Source organism: Oncorhynchus tshawytscha, linkage group LG29 (assembly GCF_018296145.1).
Source record: "Oncorhynchus tshawytscha isolate Ot180627B linkage group LG29, Otsh_v2.0, whole genome shotgun sequence".
Classification (NCBI taxonomy): domain Eukaryota; kingdom Metazoa; phylum Chordata; class Actinopteri; order Salmoniformes; family Salmonidae; genus Oncorhynchus; species Oncorhynchus tshawytscha.
Window position 1 is genome coordinate 13,930,293 of NC_056457.1, and position 17,668 is coordinate 13,947,960.

Consider the following 17,668-nt stretch of genomic DNA (forward strand, 5'->3'; position numbering starts at 1 on the left):
TGTTTTTACCCTTTTCTTGTTTATAACAATTGCAAAGACATTGGCAACTTTATATTGTAGTAAACTTCGTTGTGAAGTTATCGACGGTCACAGAGGGACAGATACACATCTTTATTCTAGGTTTAGCAGAGGTCTTCAATGTATGAAGTGGGCAAAAAAAAGCATCTAATGACCCATTTATCTGTTCTGCGGGTGGTCTGAGGCAGTCGATAAATAAAGAGTGTTTTCAACTTTAGTAATGATGGTTTTGGGAAACAGCTCTGAGATGTAACCATGTGCCTACAAATGTTTTAACGATGAACTTAGCCTTAAGATGCTTTTAGGAAACCGGGCCTTTGACAATAAATTATGTGAGACAAAACACATCATTTGAAGCGCAAATTACATTTTTGAAAGTCACTTTTTGATTGTGGAAATATTTTTTAGAATTTTGTATAATCACCTTCCAGTGTAAAAACCATTTGAAATTAAAAACAAAAAACAATGTTTTAAGTGAGAAGTAGGCAGGGGTCTGAAGCCGAAAAAGCAAGGAAATTCACATGAGCACCACAATGCCTACACCAGCCATGCTCTACTAAACAAGTTTTTCTGAGTTTACTGTATGTCAGTGTTACACAGGTAAGCTAACGGTTAAAATTAGAAATTAGGAATGGAGACATGCTCTATAGACCTCTATATGAGTGACTGTGTCCAGCACACCACCCTGTTGTTATGTTGGGCACCTACTGACCGAACAAGTATGTTTATGAAATATATATTTTTCCTCAATGACATGTATTGCTAAAATAAATGTTTAAGAACATACAGGCAGGCACCACATTACTACAGTACAAAACAACTTGCTCAGTCAAGTATGATGGCCCTGTAAGTATAAAAGCAAAGCTTGCTTTCATATCATAAAAAAGCTTGAAAGGGTATTGGAATGGGATTAGTGGATTCCAATACTTTAACTTGTATGCGATACAAATCACATTATTGTGGGAGCACCTCCTCTAATAGTAGGAATTAGGCAGTTTGATCTCTATGGGTGTAATTCCCTCCTGTCCTCAGGCTGTTTGATCTCTATGGGTGTAATTCCCTCCTGTCCTCAGGCTGTTTGACTACCATGGCCGGGTGGCCCCACCCCCCAGGGCGGTGATCCCCTTAAAGCGCTCCCGGGTCCTGGCTCCATCCACACGACGTGGGAAGACATCCTTCCCCATCAAGACCACCTCCTCTTCCTCCTCTTCCTCCAGACCACCCACCTCCTCCTCCTCCTCTACCTCTTCCGGACTCAAGTGTAGGTTCACCAACTGTTATACTGTATATGTGGCTGATTCCAATGTGGCAATACTAGGATTGGAAAATGATTAACACATATTGCTAACATTCAGCTAAACATAATAGATAATGTATCGTTGAATGTGAGGGGGATAAATAATCCAATGAAGCAGGAAAATATGTACAGACAGATTAAGTTGCTTAATATACAACTATTTCACATTGGTAAACCATCTGAATTTTTTTTAAAGACTGATGATTTTACTCTCCCTTAACAAAAGGAGCTGTCATGTCCCAACCTACCTCAGCACAACTTGCACTTTCTCTGCCACTATAAAAAGCAATGCCGTTTCCAGAGACAACAGGAACGAGCAACAGCAATGTAGATCGCAAACAGAACGCTGTATCCTTCCAGTCTCAAACGATTCATCCATATCTGTCTCTGACCAACATTGAATCGTTTGATTAGCAAATGAACAATAAGACCATGTTTTACATTTAACATGCTGATCAGAGTTCTGTGTTCCTGAACGGCAGTCTATAAGGAACGGGCTGTATAATTGGACTCAGTGTGTGGTCTGTGGTTTCTGCTTCTCCCTTATTCAGTGCAGTGTTATCAGTACCCACAGCTTGCTAACGTCAGTCAAGGGGCTCTGATGCGGTGGACTTATGGAGGGAGCGGAAAAACATGTTTTCCTCCTTTTTTGGATAGACGATATTGATTTTTCTCCAAGCCGGGCATCACGGTTCTATATCTGGTAGCCACAGTCGCTAAAGTCAGAACCGTGAGAAATTGCTGTTTCTATTGACGTAGATGGATTGGGAGCAAGCTATGGTTAGATAGTCCAAAGATTTGGGTGGTGTGGATCTATATAGTTTGTAGGGGCTGTGGTGCATAACAGCCATTCAGATCCTATGTAAGCCATAGCTGTCAAAGACAAGGCCTAGCAGACAAATGGACTAATATTCTCAGTATTGACCTCTTCGTCCTCTACAATTCAATAGAGATAAGCTCTGCATACGACAACAAAAGTAATGCCAGTGGCAAAACAGACCAGATTGCTCAGAGCATGCTGGAGATTTCCCTAGCGCTCTATTTGACTTAAAGCTATCTAGGGTCTCAAATGACTTCGGTAAGAACAATCTGAACTCTCCTTGTCTGCTGCAATCTTCATCTTGCAGTGCTTCAAAGAGACCGTCGCTATCTCCAAGAACACATTCCTCTCTATGGGTCATCGTTAAGTCCCAGAATAAGATCCATCCATCCACCCCATAGAAATAGAAGAGACTATGTTGTTTTTCTCTGTAATGCTGAGCTATCAGAGGGTGCTGTTGATGAAATTATGTTGGATTAGGCTGGGTATGTCTGGAGTCTCTCTCTATCTGTGGCTCGTGTGGCTTATAGCACAAAGGAACAGGGCCTGAAGTCACTGATAAATTAGAAATGGCTCCACACTTTCTTATCATCAAAGGACAAAGTTGCCCAAAGCATACGCAGTTGTTGTTGACTGTTGAAATAACAAATTGCTGTGTGTGTGTGCATGCATGCTTGCGTGTGCGTCTGTGCCTGTGCGCTCGCCTGCCAAAAGCATTGAGGGGACAGCAATGAAGGAGGGAGACTTCAATGTATCATATATCACACCTCCTTGGCACCATTCTCCATCTCCACTATATCCTCTATACTTTCTATTTTCTCTGTCTGTGGTATGGTTGATCCAGAGCTCTCAACGCTCAAACAACAGAGTCCATGGCCACTTTAGGGAACAACAGTTGGCTGGCTTGTGATTCCAATACACACATTGACTCTGCATTGCATCTGAAGTAGGATTGCATACCAAACACAGTGCTGCTTTGAATGTAGCAAATGCATTTACAAACACCACAGAATGCAAACACATGTTCTGTCCACACGTATGTCCTTCCAGACCAATACTTTCAAGGTCAACAAGGGGCCATGTCACCTCTAGGGTCAGGTGCTTGTGGTTTGATGTTGGACTGGGCAAGAGAGACAAAGACCTCTATGGCTTCAACTGTGTCCAGGTCGTCATTGTAAATAAAGTTAAATAAGTTCAACTGATCAGCTAGGAAAGGGGCAATAGAAATAAGTTCCACCAGCCCTATCTGCTTTCCCTAGAGATAAGGCTCTTTCTCCTGATCTAATAGCAACACTGTATACTCTTAGAAAAAAGGGTTCCAAAAAAGGTTCTTCTACTGTCCCCGTAGGAGAACCCTTTTTGGTTCCAGGTAGAACTCTTTTGGGTTTCATGTAGAACTCTCTGTGGAGAGGGTTCTACATGGAAACCAGTAGGATTCTACCTGGAACCAAAAAGGGTACTTTAAAGGGTTCTCCTATGTGGACTGACAAATAACCTTTTTAGGTTCTAGATAGCACCTTTTTTTCTAAGAGTGTAGGAAATGTCCTTGGTGAAAAAGTAGAGGAGAGAACAACAGCGGGGAGCTTAATGATGTGTTTTTGTGTAATAAATCTATGTTTTAACAATAAATAGTGGCTACAAAGCAGCCATGAGATTTCACATAATGAACATTTCTACAACATTTTTCAGAGGTTTCTGATTCGGCATCTAAAGCCCAAGAAATAAGTGATGGGAATGCTTCACACAGCCACTCATCCGTCCTCGTTCTGACACTGACCAGCTTTGATCGGTGTCAAAGTCCGTTTTCTTATTTCAGACTTGTGCTGTCTGTTTTTCCCTATTTTGACGGTTGTCAAATTTTCAACCATAAAAAAATGGACAACTGTACCATATAGATTGTAAAATATTTGGGAAGATATTTTAAATGTACCGATTCCATGGCACATGAACTGATACATGGTTACATGGTACATGGTTTATGAACTGATACATAACTTAAGAGAGCTAACTGGAGCTAACTCTGCAAATAGCACTGCTGGGTGATTTGAAAAGTCATAGCAAATCGATCAATAATATAAATATACTCTTAGCAAAAATGTTATCTTTAAATAACAATCATTAGAAACTATGAGAATAGAAAGGTTCCAAGCTTTTGTTAAACTTCACAGCACAGTTGAAAAATATATGCCTAATAGAAATCAAAACTGGATGGTGTTCGGAGATAGATGGAAGGGGTTGTGTGGAGCTGAAGGGTGAGACTAAAAATAACAAGATAACTAATGTAAATTATAAACTGGGTGGTTCAAGCTCTGAACGCTGATTGGCTGACTGCTGTGGTATGTCAGACCGTATACCATGGGTATGACAAAAACATATTTTTATATGTTACGTTGGTAACCAGTTTATAATAGCAATAAGGCACCTCGGGGGTTTGTGATATATGGCCAATATACCACGGCTAAGGGCTGTGTCCAGGCACTCCGCTTTGCATTGTGCCTAATAACAGCCCTTAGCCGTAGTATATTGGCCATATACCACATCTCCTCAGGCCGTATTGCTTAAATATACAGTGTCCGTAAATTAATATAGGTTCAGAACTTTTGTGAAACAGCACAGTTGGAAAATATGTGAAAAATAGAAATCAAAACTGGAGGGAAGCTGAAGGATAGGACAAAAAAAAAAAAAACATAACTATTGTAAAATATACTGTGTCTGTAAAATGTATATAGTATGTATTAGCTGGAAGTAGAAGCCTAAGTGTTGTTGTCCCTGAGTTAACACCAATTAGGGGAGGGGTGGTAGGGTTAGGGGAAAATAATAAAGGAAGATATTTAAAAAAATATATATACAATAGCAGTCAAAAATTTGGACACACCTACTCATTCCAGGGATTTTCTTTATTTTTACTATTTTCTACATTGTAGAATAATAGTGAAGAAAACAAAACTATGAAATAACACATAAAATCATGTAGTAACCAAAAAAGTGTTAAACAAGTCAAAATATATTTGAGATTCTTCAAAGTAGCCACCCTTTGCCTTGAAGACAGCTTTGCACACGCTTGGCATTCTCTCAACCAGCATTCTCTCAACCAGTCACCTGGAATGCATTTTAATTAACAGGTGTGCCTTGTTAAAAATGTATTTGTAGAATTTCATTCCTTCTTAATGCGTTTGAGACAATCAGTTGTGTTGTGACATGGTAGGGGTGGGATACAGAAGATAGCTGTATTTGGTGAAACACCAAATCCATATTATGGCAAGAACAGCTCAAATAAGCAAAGAGAAATTACAGTCCATCATTACTTTAAGACATGAGAGCAGTCAATCTGGAAAATATCAAGAACAAGTACAGTCGCAAAAAACATCAAGCGCTATGATTAAACTGGCTCTCATGAGGTCCGCCACAGGAAAGGAAGACCCAGAGTTACCTCTGCTGCAGAGGATAAGTGCATTAGAGTTACCAGCCTCAGAAATTGCAGCCCAAATGAATGCTTCACAGAGTTCAAGTAACAGGCACATCTCAACATCAACTGTTCAGAGGAGACTGCATGTATCAGGCCTTCATGGTCGAATTGCTGCCAAGAAATCACTACTAAAGGACAGTAATAAGAAGAAGAGACTTGCTTGGGCCAAGAAACACGAGCAATTGACATTAGACTGGAGAAAATCTGTCCTTTGGTCTGAGCCCAAATTTGAGATTTTTGATTCCAACCACCGTGTTTTTGTGAGACGCCGAATAGGTGAACGGATTATCTCTGCATGTGTGGTTCCCACCGTGAGGCATGGAGGAGGGGGTGTGAGAGTTCTTTGCTGGTGACACTGTCTGTGATTTATTTAGAATTCAAGGCACACTTAACCAGCATCAACCCAATTGAAATGGTTTGAGAAGAGTTGGACTGCAGAGTGAAGGAAAAGCAGCCAACAAGTTCTCAGTATATGTGGGAACTCCTTCAAGACTGTTGGAAAAGCATTCCAGGTGAATCTGGTTGAGAGAATGCCAAGAGTGTGCAAAGCTGTCATCAAGGCAAAGGGTGGCTACTTTGAAGAATCTAAAATATAGAATATATTTTGATTTGTTTAACACTTTTTTGGTTCCTACATGATTCCATATGTGTTATTTCATAGTGTTGATGTCTTCACTATTATTCTACAATGGAGAAAATAGTTTAAAAAAAGAAACATCTTTGAAGGAGTAAGTGTGTATACATATACAGTGGGGCAAAAAAAGTATTTAGTCAGCCACCAATTGTGCAAGTTCTCCCACTTAAAAAGATGAGAGAGGCCTGTAGTTGTCATCATAGGTACACTTCAACTATGACAGACAAAATAAGAAAAGAAAATCACATTGTAGGATTTTTAATGAATTTATTTGCAAATGATGGTGGAAATGAATCTTATTATAATCATAATACTGAATGTAATGTGTGTAGTTTTCATCCAAAATTAGAAGGACTGTCTCTTCCTTGTTAGAAACTAATGGAGCTATCGTCAGACTGGCTGGAATGCTGTGTTCCTTACAGGACATCCTGTTTCTACCCAGGGAGGGGAGAGACCTGGGCTTAGTAGATTGTTTAACAGGTGGCAGACAATGTGGAAAGGCTTGTGAACTATATTGCCATTATATCGGAGAGAAGGAGGAGCAGCATTCAAAACGCTATGACGAAATGTGATATAAACCAATGTACATTGTATTATGATCAGTACTCTCGAGAATAAACGCTATTGATTGATTTTGAGACTAGCCTCTGTCCATTTTATGCAAATAAGTATTTTACAAATTCTTAGAAATGGGCAGTGTTTTAATTGAATTGGTTGATGAACAAATAGGAATATAATTCCTTTAACAGTATTTCAATTATTAAAAAATATATTTGGAAGTAAGTATCTGGATATTTTTTATTTGAAAAGACAAGTTGAGTATTGGAATGTATTTGGAAATATACTTGGAAAGTATTAGCATGTATTTGAAAATACTCAAACACGGACTCAGATACACTCCCATGCATTTCACCCAGGTGTTTGAAAATAGTATTTGAAATAAGTATTTGAAAACACTTTCAAATATTAGTATATTTAAATGAAATTATTTGAAACTACTTTCAAATACTTCCAATAGAAGTAGTTGATTCTGCCACATTCTTTTTAAAATATTCAAATACACAGAAAATGTATTATTTAAATAACAAATAATGAAATTCACATGTATTTGAACCCAAGTCTGTTGTTACATAATGTCAAAATGGCATCATCCCCTTTGTGTTGTCTTATTATGTTCCCAAAAAGTAATGAGAAATTATAAGGAGAGATGTTGGCTACAGCCATTAACGCAGGTAATGAGCAGGAATCATCATCATGGTGGATGTAAGCCATGAACTAATCTCCTAATTGAAAGCAGTGGTTTCATATTTGGAATAGGAGAACTGTACACGGTCGGATAAATTGATATGTTCACCCCTGGAGAAATTGTAACTTGGCTTGATGAAAAGATAGAATGATAGTGGGGGTCCTGGGGTACGACCAGATGATAACATCAGTTCTGTGATACGCAGTTTATGAAAATGAATTGTTGAGTGGTGTTTAAAAGAAAAATAATCTTGTCAAATAAACCCACACTATGGTATAATACAGTTTTTCTCAATTGCTAAAACACTAAAACCCATTGGCTGAACAAAGTTCTCAGTTGCCTGGACTCATTTAGCTAATTATGCAGTCTGTTGTCAATACCTTAAACCATTTCACATGGTAAAACACAATTTGCAGATCTCACTTAGACTTTTCAGCAAAACTCCAAACACATTCTCATTCTCAAAACACATTCTGCACTCAAATGCACATGTCCTCCATACTGGTAAACACAAGTGGCAACAATCAAATACAAATAGAAAACATATGTCATTGATTGAACACAACCACTCAAAATTGATTTAACCTGTTTCAAATGATGCGACACAACCAATATAAGCCAGTTCAGAGAGCAAACAGGTTGTTGAAGGTGAGAAGGAGAAAGTCTGAGAATGGATACTGTAGTACAGTGCATTGTAGACTGTATACTGTATAATGGATGAATTGTATGGCCCTGAACATTGAGCTTTCCATTTATTAACAGTACTGACTGCTCAATAGATTTTGACTGGTTGCAGGTTCATATCAACAAAGAACAAGAATTACAGTATCACAGAGACAAAGGACAAGTTTGTGAGATGCAGGGTACAGTACTGTAAAAATAGGGGTACAAGGAGGAGGAAGAACAAAAAACAAAATTGCAAAGAGCAAAGGAGAGTAGTAATTTCTGATAAATTTTGAGCTACTATGATATAACATGTTTTTGTTCATCAAAATGTACTTCTCCCTGAGAATTGTATGTTTTGAACAATGTGTTTTCTATTTTTCGGTGTATTGTTTACTGACTGCTTGAGAGTGTATATCATTTTGATCACTTTGTTTATGATTTGAGAGCAGTGTTTGATTTTGAACACAGGTTAAACTGTTTTGAGGCGAATGTTTCATTTTGCAAGAGGAGTCAGAGGTTATGTAAATAGTGCTTGAAGATGAGGTTTTGTGTTTAATGTTTTCAGGAAATAGAGCTAGGTTTCAGAAATTGTGTTTTAGCAATTGAGAAAAACTGTAAATCGATTTATTGTCTGTTTGTGTTTTTGATTATGTCTCAGCAGTGAAGACGGACCAGCTCCAGACCATTAAACGAGAGCTAACTCAGATCAAGATAAAGATCGACTCTCTGCTGGGTCGCCTGGAGAAGATCGAGAAACAGCAGAGAGCCGAGTCAGGTGAGGGGGAGGTGGGTGGGGGCAAAGACAGAGGGTAAGGGTGTCAGAGAAAGAGAGGGCAACGGAGAGAGAGAGAGAGAGAGGACAGTCTCACAGCATGGGAGGTGAAGTAGAAGAACATTTAAAGCTTGTTCAAATGTTAAACACAGTTTCACCAAGACTGATTGGTATGATGTTATGATTCTCAATTGCAAGTCTCTCGTTATCCCCTCAGAGTAGCTAGTCAGCATCTTGTTACTTTTTGTCACCAGTTGTTACTTTGGTCTCAATTCTTTGTCCTCCTCTCACGTTTTCTCCAGAGGCTCAAAGAAAGTACGAGGACAACTGTGACTCTCTCCATGAGGAGTCTGTGTCGGAGACAGCTGAGAACTCCGGGGAGGAGGCAGGCAACAGGGCACTGGATGTCGAGGCCGGAGAGATGACCGACGGGGGCGAGGATGACTACGACGAAGAGGGCAGCCATCATCTGGTAAGAGAAATGGGTGATGAAAGGGGGCCTGGAAGGAGGGCAGGGGAGACAGTGGTTTGGGATAGGAGATTTAAATTGGGCACACCAGTCTTGCCCTTAAGAAAGTTAATTCTGCCAAATTATTCATGGCTCAAGATCTGAAAAGCAGTGTGAGTTTGCTCATGAGTAAATGATGAGTGTGCCACCACAGACAGTTTCTCCCTGACAGCCCAACTCAAATGAAGGCAGTGGCAGGTCCCTGTTCATACACACACCAACGCACGTGCGTGCACACACACACCCCACACTACACACGCTGTCATGGGTTGTAATTAAAACAGGGCGCTGCAGACATACCAGGGGGACTTGGAGGCCTGTCTTAACCGATCCAAATATGAAAATGAAGATGGAGTTGCTACTGAGGGAACTGAAAGTGTTCTTTAAAGTCACCATTTTATACTCTACAAAGAACTAGACTGAGGGAAAAAGCTAAAGTATTTTTGACAATTTCTGGAACAGCTGAGATGACAGCTACAATTATTGATCACTTCAGTCAACAACTCACCTTATTAATATTTCTCACAGTTATCACAAATAGGATGCTATTTGAGCATGTAATTTTTCTAAATAATTATATCATCCCTGCTGAGTCTTGCTCCTCATAGAGTACACATTATTTCAAGTTCAAGCAGGAAGATCGAAGGAATTATCTGTGTGGTTCATCTGTGGTTCAATGCCACCATGCCTTCCTTATTATGCGATATTTATGACCCATTATAAAATGGAGCGGGTGCATGCCGTCCAAGAGCTAAGCCTTGTCTTCTCGCTAATAGAAGAGATTATTTTTCCCAGCGAGTGTGTGGGATATTTATTTGTTTCTTCATTCAAGGTCATATTGATCAGATATAGTGGTAATGTACAATGAGCCAGGACATTTTTTTCAAGTTGACAGCTCTCCAACAACTTGAAAAACCCTGAATTAAGTTCTGATTTAAGCAGGGTTTGTTTTATAGCTGATTACATTAGAACTGCACAAATTGGATTTTAAATACTGATGCATTTCGTCCTTATCTTTTCAGATAGAGAACCATGTTTCTGACATTGACAACTGAGAACAGGTAAGAATTTGGAACCAATAAACCTTTGAAAATGATATAATCTAAGCTTGTTTAGTCAGCCATTTTAGGTTCTCTAACGTTTTCCTTTAGTTTCATGACCCTTAGTAAATCACAAATGTCACAATTATTGAAGTTTTTCGTTAGGCCTAGATTCAATCAGATCAAGCATTAACCTGCGGTAGCAGACACACGCATAGCTGGTATTTTGGCAGTGTCGGAGGTGTAACAGTGTTAGAGCTGTCAAATCGGTGAGCGGCTGTGTTTTCCGGTCATTGTCACAAAACCACACCCGTCCCACTGGCATTACAAGTTCAGAATGAGAAAGTGCAGGCTACTTAGAAATAATGACACTCAAATTGAAAAACATTTAACGAAATTACGAGGATTTCTATCAGTCTAATCGAGGTGTAGATTACATCTCATATTCCAGTGTTCAAACTTGTAAACAAGGCTGCATGCTTTTTTTTCACATTCCAGTGTTCAAACTTGTAAACAAGGCTGCATGCAATTTCTCTAAATGCGACTCCGTGCAGCCAATGGCAATGTCCGCTTTAGGTTTAATGCCAGGAGCCGCTTGTGGATTGGACAGCTCTAATGCAGTTCCACCTCCGACACCACCAAAACAACCGCTATGCGGAGGTCAGCTAGCGCGGATCTGATAGAATCTAGCCCTTAATCTTAACCATCACCAAGCATCGACTCTTCAATCATGTCCTAAAGTAAAAGCGCTGTGACAGACGTAGGGCCGAGTAGCTTCAGTGAAGGGCAGCTAAAGCAGACGCTGACAGAGAGCGTAGTAATGGAGTTGCAATGGGCCAGAACTGGCCACAAACAACATTCATCTCATTTAATAGTGTGGAAGTGGAGAGACTAAATGAATGGCAGGGCCCGAGGAAAATTGTTTCTTCTCGCCTGTCGTCCTCTCAGGCTCAGGGTAATGACCAAGGAAGCCACATCATCACTAGGCCCAGCATGCAGAGTTATCCTAGCAGGGCTATTTAGTAGTATTTATGACTTCTGTCCAAATGATGCTACATTAATCCAAAGTTCTCTTAGAGACTGACTGATAGATGAGACCACTAGCCTTGATGTAGACTAGAGAAAATGTTCTATTCATGGTTGTTACAGTATTCATTAGGTTTTATTATCATTGAATGTGTTGTCTTTTTTTGGTTTAAGGTGGATGGAGGAAATGTTACATGGGAGATCATATGTAAAGTACTATGTTGGCCACATATGGTGTTAAAAGTCATAGCATATGGCTGTCATGGACAATGCCAAGTTATCTTTCCCTTTATCTCTCTCACTCTCTGCCTCTCTGCCTTTCCCTGCCTATCCGTTCATCTGGAGAGCCAATTCCCTTGCTCATCCACATATAAAACAGCCAGCCATATGTCACACTGCCATTTCCCATTTCCTTTTCATATGTTTGCCACTTTCAAATTCAATCGGTGGCCCCAACCATATGCAGCGCAACCTCAGAGGGCAATCTTTAAAAAATACCTAAAACACTTAAAACACAAACTGTTCTGCTAAGACATAAGACTGTTCTCTAAAACACATAAGACCAATTACAATGGAGGGAATAGCAGCCATTTGACTGACTCCTGACCAATTATGCTATTTTGTGTATTTTTTTGCGCTGATCTTATCTTTTTTTGTACATAATGTTTCCAGCATAATTTCCTATGACCAAAAAGAGCTTCTGCATATCAGAACAGCTATCACTAACGTCAATTTGGATGAGGACTTATACTTCAATGAATAGGAGTCAAAGGACCTATTGATCATCCCGAACCAAGACCAAATCCCCAACACTTGGAGGAGGCGGCGCTATCACTGGAGAATAAACTGGACAAGCTCTGTTTGAGAGTATCCTATCAACAGGATCTGAAGAACTGTAATATTATATGTTTTACCGAGTCCATGTCCAAGGACATTGAAAATATAAATCAAGCTGTTATTTCTATACATCGGCAGGACAGAACGGCAGCTTCAGGTAAGCTCAGTTTCTTTGCTAACCACAGCTGGTGCGCAATCTTCAATATCAAGGAAGTCTCGAGGTCCTGCTCGCCTGAGTTAGAATACTATATTCCAAGTGCGTTTTCATCTATATTGTTCCTAGCTGTCTATTTACCAACACAAACCGATGCTGACACTAAGACCGCACTCAACAAGCTGCATAGGGCCATGAGCAAACAAGAAAATGCTCACCAGAGGCAGCGCTATTTGTGGCCGGTGATTTTAATGCAGGAAAACTGAAATGCATTTTACAAAATGTGTATCAGCATGTCACCTGTGCAACTCTAGATCACCTTTACTCCACACACAGAGACACATGCAAAGCTCTCCCTCGCCCTCCATTTGGCAAATCTGACCATAACACTATCCTCCTGTTTCCTGATTACAAGCAAAAACTCAAACAGGTAGTGGTCCATTGAAGTGGATGCTAAGCGACAGGACCCTTTCACTAGCACAGACTGCTGGGATTCATCCGATGGCATTGAGGAGTTTACCACGTCACCGGCTTTAATAATAAGTGCATCTACGACGTCATCCCCACAGTGACCATACGTACATATCCCAACCAGAAGCTATGTATTACAGTCAACATCTGTACTGAGCTAAAGGCTGGAGCTGCCGCGTTCAAGGAGTGGGACACTAATCTGGACGTTTATAAGATACTCCTGCTATGCCCTCCAATGAACTATCAAACAGTCAAAGCGTCAATACACGACCGAATCCTACTACACCGGCTCTGATGCTCGTTGGAAGTGGCAGGGCTTACAAACTATCACGGATCACAAAGGGAAATCCAGCAACGAGCTGTCCAGTGACTGGAGCTTACCAGATGAGCTAAATACCTTCTATGCTCGCTTTTAGGCAAGCAACACTGAACCACGCATGAGAGCACCATCTGTTCCGGATGACTGTTTGATCACGATCCCGTAGCCGATATGGGTAAGACCTTTAAACAGGTTAACCTTACAAGGCCTCAGGGCCAGACGGATTACCATGCGCTGACAAGTGTCTTCACTGACATTTTCAACCTCTCCCTGACCCAGTCTGTAATACTCTGCCTTTGCCCAAGAATGCCAAAGTAACCTGTCTAAATGACTAACTACAGCTCAGCGTTCAACACCTTAGTGCCCTCCAAGCTCATCACTAAGCTAAGGACCCTGGGATTAAACACCTCCCTCTGCAACAGAGATCAGAGATCAGGAAGTGTGGTGCCAGGACAACAACCTCTCCCTCAACATGAATAAGACAAAGGAAACGGAGGGCCGAGCACGCTCCCATTTACATCAACAGGGCTGTAGTGGAGCGGGTTGAGAGCTTCAACTTCCTCGGTATCCACACCACTAAGGACCTATCATGGTCCAAATGCACCAACACAGTCATGAAGAGGGCACAACAATGACTCTTGCCCTTTGGGAGGCTGAAAAGATTTGGCATGGGCCCTCAGATTCTCAAAACATTCTACAGCTGCACCATTGAGAGCATCTTGACTGGCTGCATCACTGCTTTGTATGGCAACTGCTTGGCTTCTGACCACAAGGCTCTACAAAGGTTAGTGCGTACTGCCCAGTACATCACTGGGGCCGAGCTTCCTGCCATCCAGGACCTCTGTACCAGGCGGTGTCAGAGGAGAAGGCACTAAAACTGGTCAGACTCCAGCCATCCAAGTCATAGACTGTTCTCTCTGCTACCACAGGGCAAGTGGTACCGGTACCAAGTCTGGGACCAAAAGGCTCCTAAACAGCTTCTACCACCAAGCCATAAAATTGCTGAACAGTTCATGAAATGGCTACCCGGACTGTTTGCATTAACCCCCTTGTTTTTGCACTGACATTCTTGCACTGGTCCCATGTACACTCACTGGACTCTACCCACACACTGACACTCCAACATACACATAGTCACACACACAAAAACACACTTTCACACTCTACACATTCACTGCTGCTACTCTGTTTATTACCTATCCTGATTGCCTAGTAAATACAGTATTACCTCAATTAACTTGTACCCCTGCACATTGACTCGGTACCAGTATGCCTTGTATATAGCCTCGTTATTGTTATTTTACTGTGTTTTTATTTGTTAATTTTCTTACTTTTTAACTCTGCATTGTTGGGATATGGCTCGTAAGTAAGCAGATCACTGTAAAGTGTTGTATTCGGGGCATTTGACAAATACATTATATTTTATTTGCTGGTAGCAAGGATTGGATTGAACATCACAGTGAAGAGCTCTAGATCGAATGTCTGGAAGGATTATGGAAGTTCTAGTCCCTACTCCCAAAAGGATCAACAAACTTCCCCAAATTCTAACTATGCGAGCATTAAGCACCGTGTAATCGTCCGATTTGCGGTATTATAAATAGTCACATTAATACAAAGGAAAGCCTGCGGCTATTTCCTGTTTTCTCATCTGCATTTTTGTCATTGTCATTTGTTTATGTCTTCAGGACGAGGGAGCGGACATCTCTCCGTCTTCTCTACAGCATCAAGAGACATCCTCATCACCTCCTAGAGAAACCAAAGGATCTCTGGGGGAAGGAACCATTGTGTGGTGTAAAAACAAGATGGTAGTCTCCTTCTTTTCCATCTCTCTCTCTGTGTAGCGGAGACGTTGAACAACATTCAGATGCCCCACTGTGCAGCAGTAACTATATGAATATGGCCTGCTGCTGTCAGAAAAAATATATAATTTTACTGCATCTGCCCGAATTCACTCCTAGATATTCAATTTGCAATTGTTTTCAAGAGACTGATTCAATCATATTGATGCTAGAGAGAGGAGAAAATACTAATTAAAATTGTAGGGGAGTGGGATATTTGCTGATGATAACTGTCATTCCCTTGAGTTATGTTCATATTCATTTGTGTATGCCTTTTATTTTCAGTGCTGAACACAGTCAAAGAGGACCATTTTTGCATAAGCGTTTACATTTTTGTCCTGTCGATTTGATCTCTGTTTTTTTTCCCATTTGGCCCGAAAGTAATAAATTATGATAAATCATGCACTATCGAGATCACAAATGGTTGTTTTTTATAAGGATTTGGAAAGGTACAGAGGAGCATCAGTCTTACCCATGCATAAGCGATCACTTTAGCGTAACTTTTCCAGATTATCCATTTATCACATGCATGTCCTGGGGGGGATGATCCATTCTTTATTCTGACCTCCTACCAAATTTCAAAGGGGAAAACGGGCTTCCTGTGATAGCCAGCCAACGTCTACTTTGGCTTACTACCAGAGAACAGTGTCTCGCTGTAGCCAGCCCTGCACAGTTTGTACTACCCAGCATGCATCACTCTGTAGGAAGCTGTGCCCTCTCTCTCCACACGGATCTGACCTGTACTCGGGAGAGGAGACAAGGAGAGAAACTTGTGTTCTTTTGCCTTATTTGAGCTCACTGCACCGCAACCGCAGCACCACATGCGCAGAGGCTTAAAAACCTAACAGAGCAGAAATGAAAAGAGGGAGAATTATAGTGCTATACTGTCACTTATCTCATCCAATTTAGAAAATCAGCCAAATTGAATAATTAATAGAATTGCTCCCAATTAACTAATTAGACTACTTTTAACTCATTATTGGGATTGGATGTTGAAATATTTTTCTGTTACTGAAATTATAATTTTTATGTTGTTGATTTTGCAGATTTTTCATTGTTATTGAGTCACCTGATAGGTGAAACAGATTCAAGGTTTCAGATAGAAAGAGCAGAGGATTATATCGATACACATTCTTGTACACTTTGTATGTTGAGATTTCTCCGCTGAAAGAGGTCTTTGTATTTGGAGTAGAATTCAAAAGGTTCAGAAACTGCCTCTACACAATATTTGATTTTTGTACAATCCACTCAAATTTGATTTCTGTTTTTTAATATTATCACTACTTTTGTATTGTGGAATGTCTTTAAGAAAATGGTCATACCACTCACTACCTGTTTTGATTTCACAATGATATATCCCATTCATTACTGTCAAAAACATAGTTTGAAATTCAATCAGGTCGTCACTGCAGTACATCCACACTGCTCAAACACATTGTCACTATACCACTCAAAGCATATTTTAAGTAGATAAAGTAATACATTAGATAATTATGTAGGCCTACTAGGTGGATCAAGAGAAATGCTCATTTTAATACTATTGATAGGGATTTTAGCCTCTGGTTCAGCAGTGTGGATTTTTTAAATTGCAGGCTTTGATTGAATCCTTAGCTGACACCATTGAGTGGAGAAAAGAGTCTCCATAGACCAATTATCTGGGTTTGTTTGTTTGTTTGTTTACTGACGGGTAATGCAATTAGTAGTATGTCATGTTTTGCATACAAGGTCATCTTTAACTCAAATCTAACTCCATAATTTTGTCTGCGGTTTATGCTACTCTGCACCTTGCAAATCAAAGCAAACCTTGCTATCAAAAGCAACGAGTGTAATTTGGTGCCAGTGGAGAGGATTAACCAAAAACCATGGAAACATCACAGAGTTGGATATGATCTTAAAGCCCGGAAAAATAGATGATATCGTGACCTTGTTGCAATTGACCCCCTGTGTTTAAAATAATACTGTACTTGGGTTGGGAGTGGAAAAGGGTATTTTAGAGATGTGCAATTAAAAAATATTGTTGCATAGAAATGTACATTTTTGTAAAGATATTTTTATGAATGGCATGTTTAATCTGTGTTTTTCATTTGAATGTATATGGTTGCAACTGTTGTATGGCTATAGGGTCCATTGCATAGAACATAATACGATGACGTTTCATTGAAAATAAAAGTGTTTTATTTGTTTTCTCTTGTCGATAAAATGTTTCTGATTTATGTCATGTAATTTGAATGACACACATTTTATTTTACTTTGAAAATAAATATAAACTGAAAGACAACTGAAATGATAATATATTGTCAATAATAATGCAGTTATTGATAGCTATTTACAATACATTATCTTTGTGTTAAATTTCATCACACATTTTAGATGTTCTAAAATCTCTTGGTAATGTTAAGGCAAACCTATTATTAAATGGGCAGACCATGAAGTGTGCTTAGTGCTGTCCTTTCATTCTACCTCCTCCGAAAGTGTTATCTAGATTCTAGACAGAGGTCACTGTATGAATTCACATTCCATGCCCAAATAAGGTAATTCCTAGAACAACTCCAAATA

The 17,668-nt window shown here is 40.0% G+C and overlaps 1 protein-coding gene across 3 annotated transcripts in view; it reads left to right on the forward strand.

The window, feature by feature from the left end:
* The window catches only part of LOC112227902 (RNA-binding Raly-like protein), a 156,889-nt gene extending 139,594 nt beyond the window's left edge, over positions 1 to 17,295 (forward strand). For 2 of the 3 annotated variants that reach the window (XM_024392892.2, XM_024392893.2), the window contains exons 5-9: positions 1,092 to 1,279; positions 8,806 to 8,922; positions 9,222 to 9,391; positions 10,450 to 10,488; positions 14,960 to 17,295. In XM_024392892.2, coding sequence (XP_024248660.1) covers positions 1,092 to 1,279; positions 8,806 to 8,922; positions 9,222 to 9,391; positions 10,450 to 10,482 — 508 coding nt within the window. In that variant the 3' untranslated portion in view covers positions 10,483 to 10,488; positions 14,960 to 17,295. The remainder of the gene's footprint in view (positions 1 to 1,091; positions 1,280 to 8,805; positions 8,923 to 9,221; positions 9,392 to 10,449; positions 10,489 to 14,959) is intronic. The other variant, XM_024392894.2, reaches the window with a different exon arrangement.
* The last annotated feature ends 373 nt before the right edge of the window (positions 17,296 to 17,668 follow it).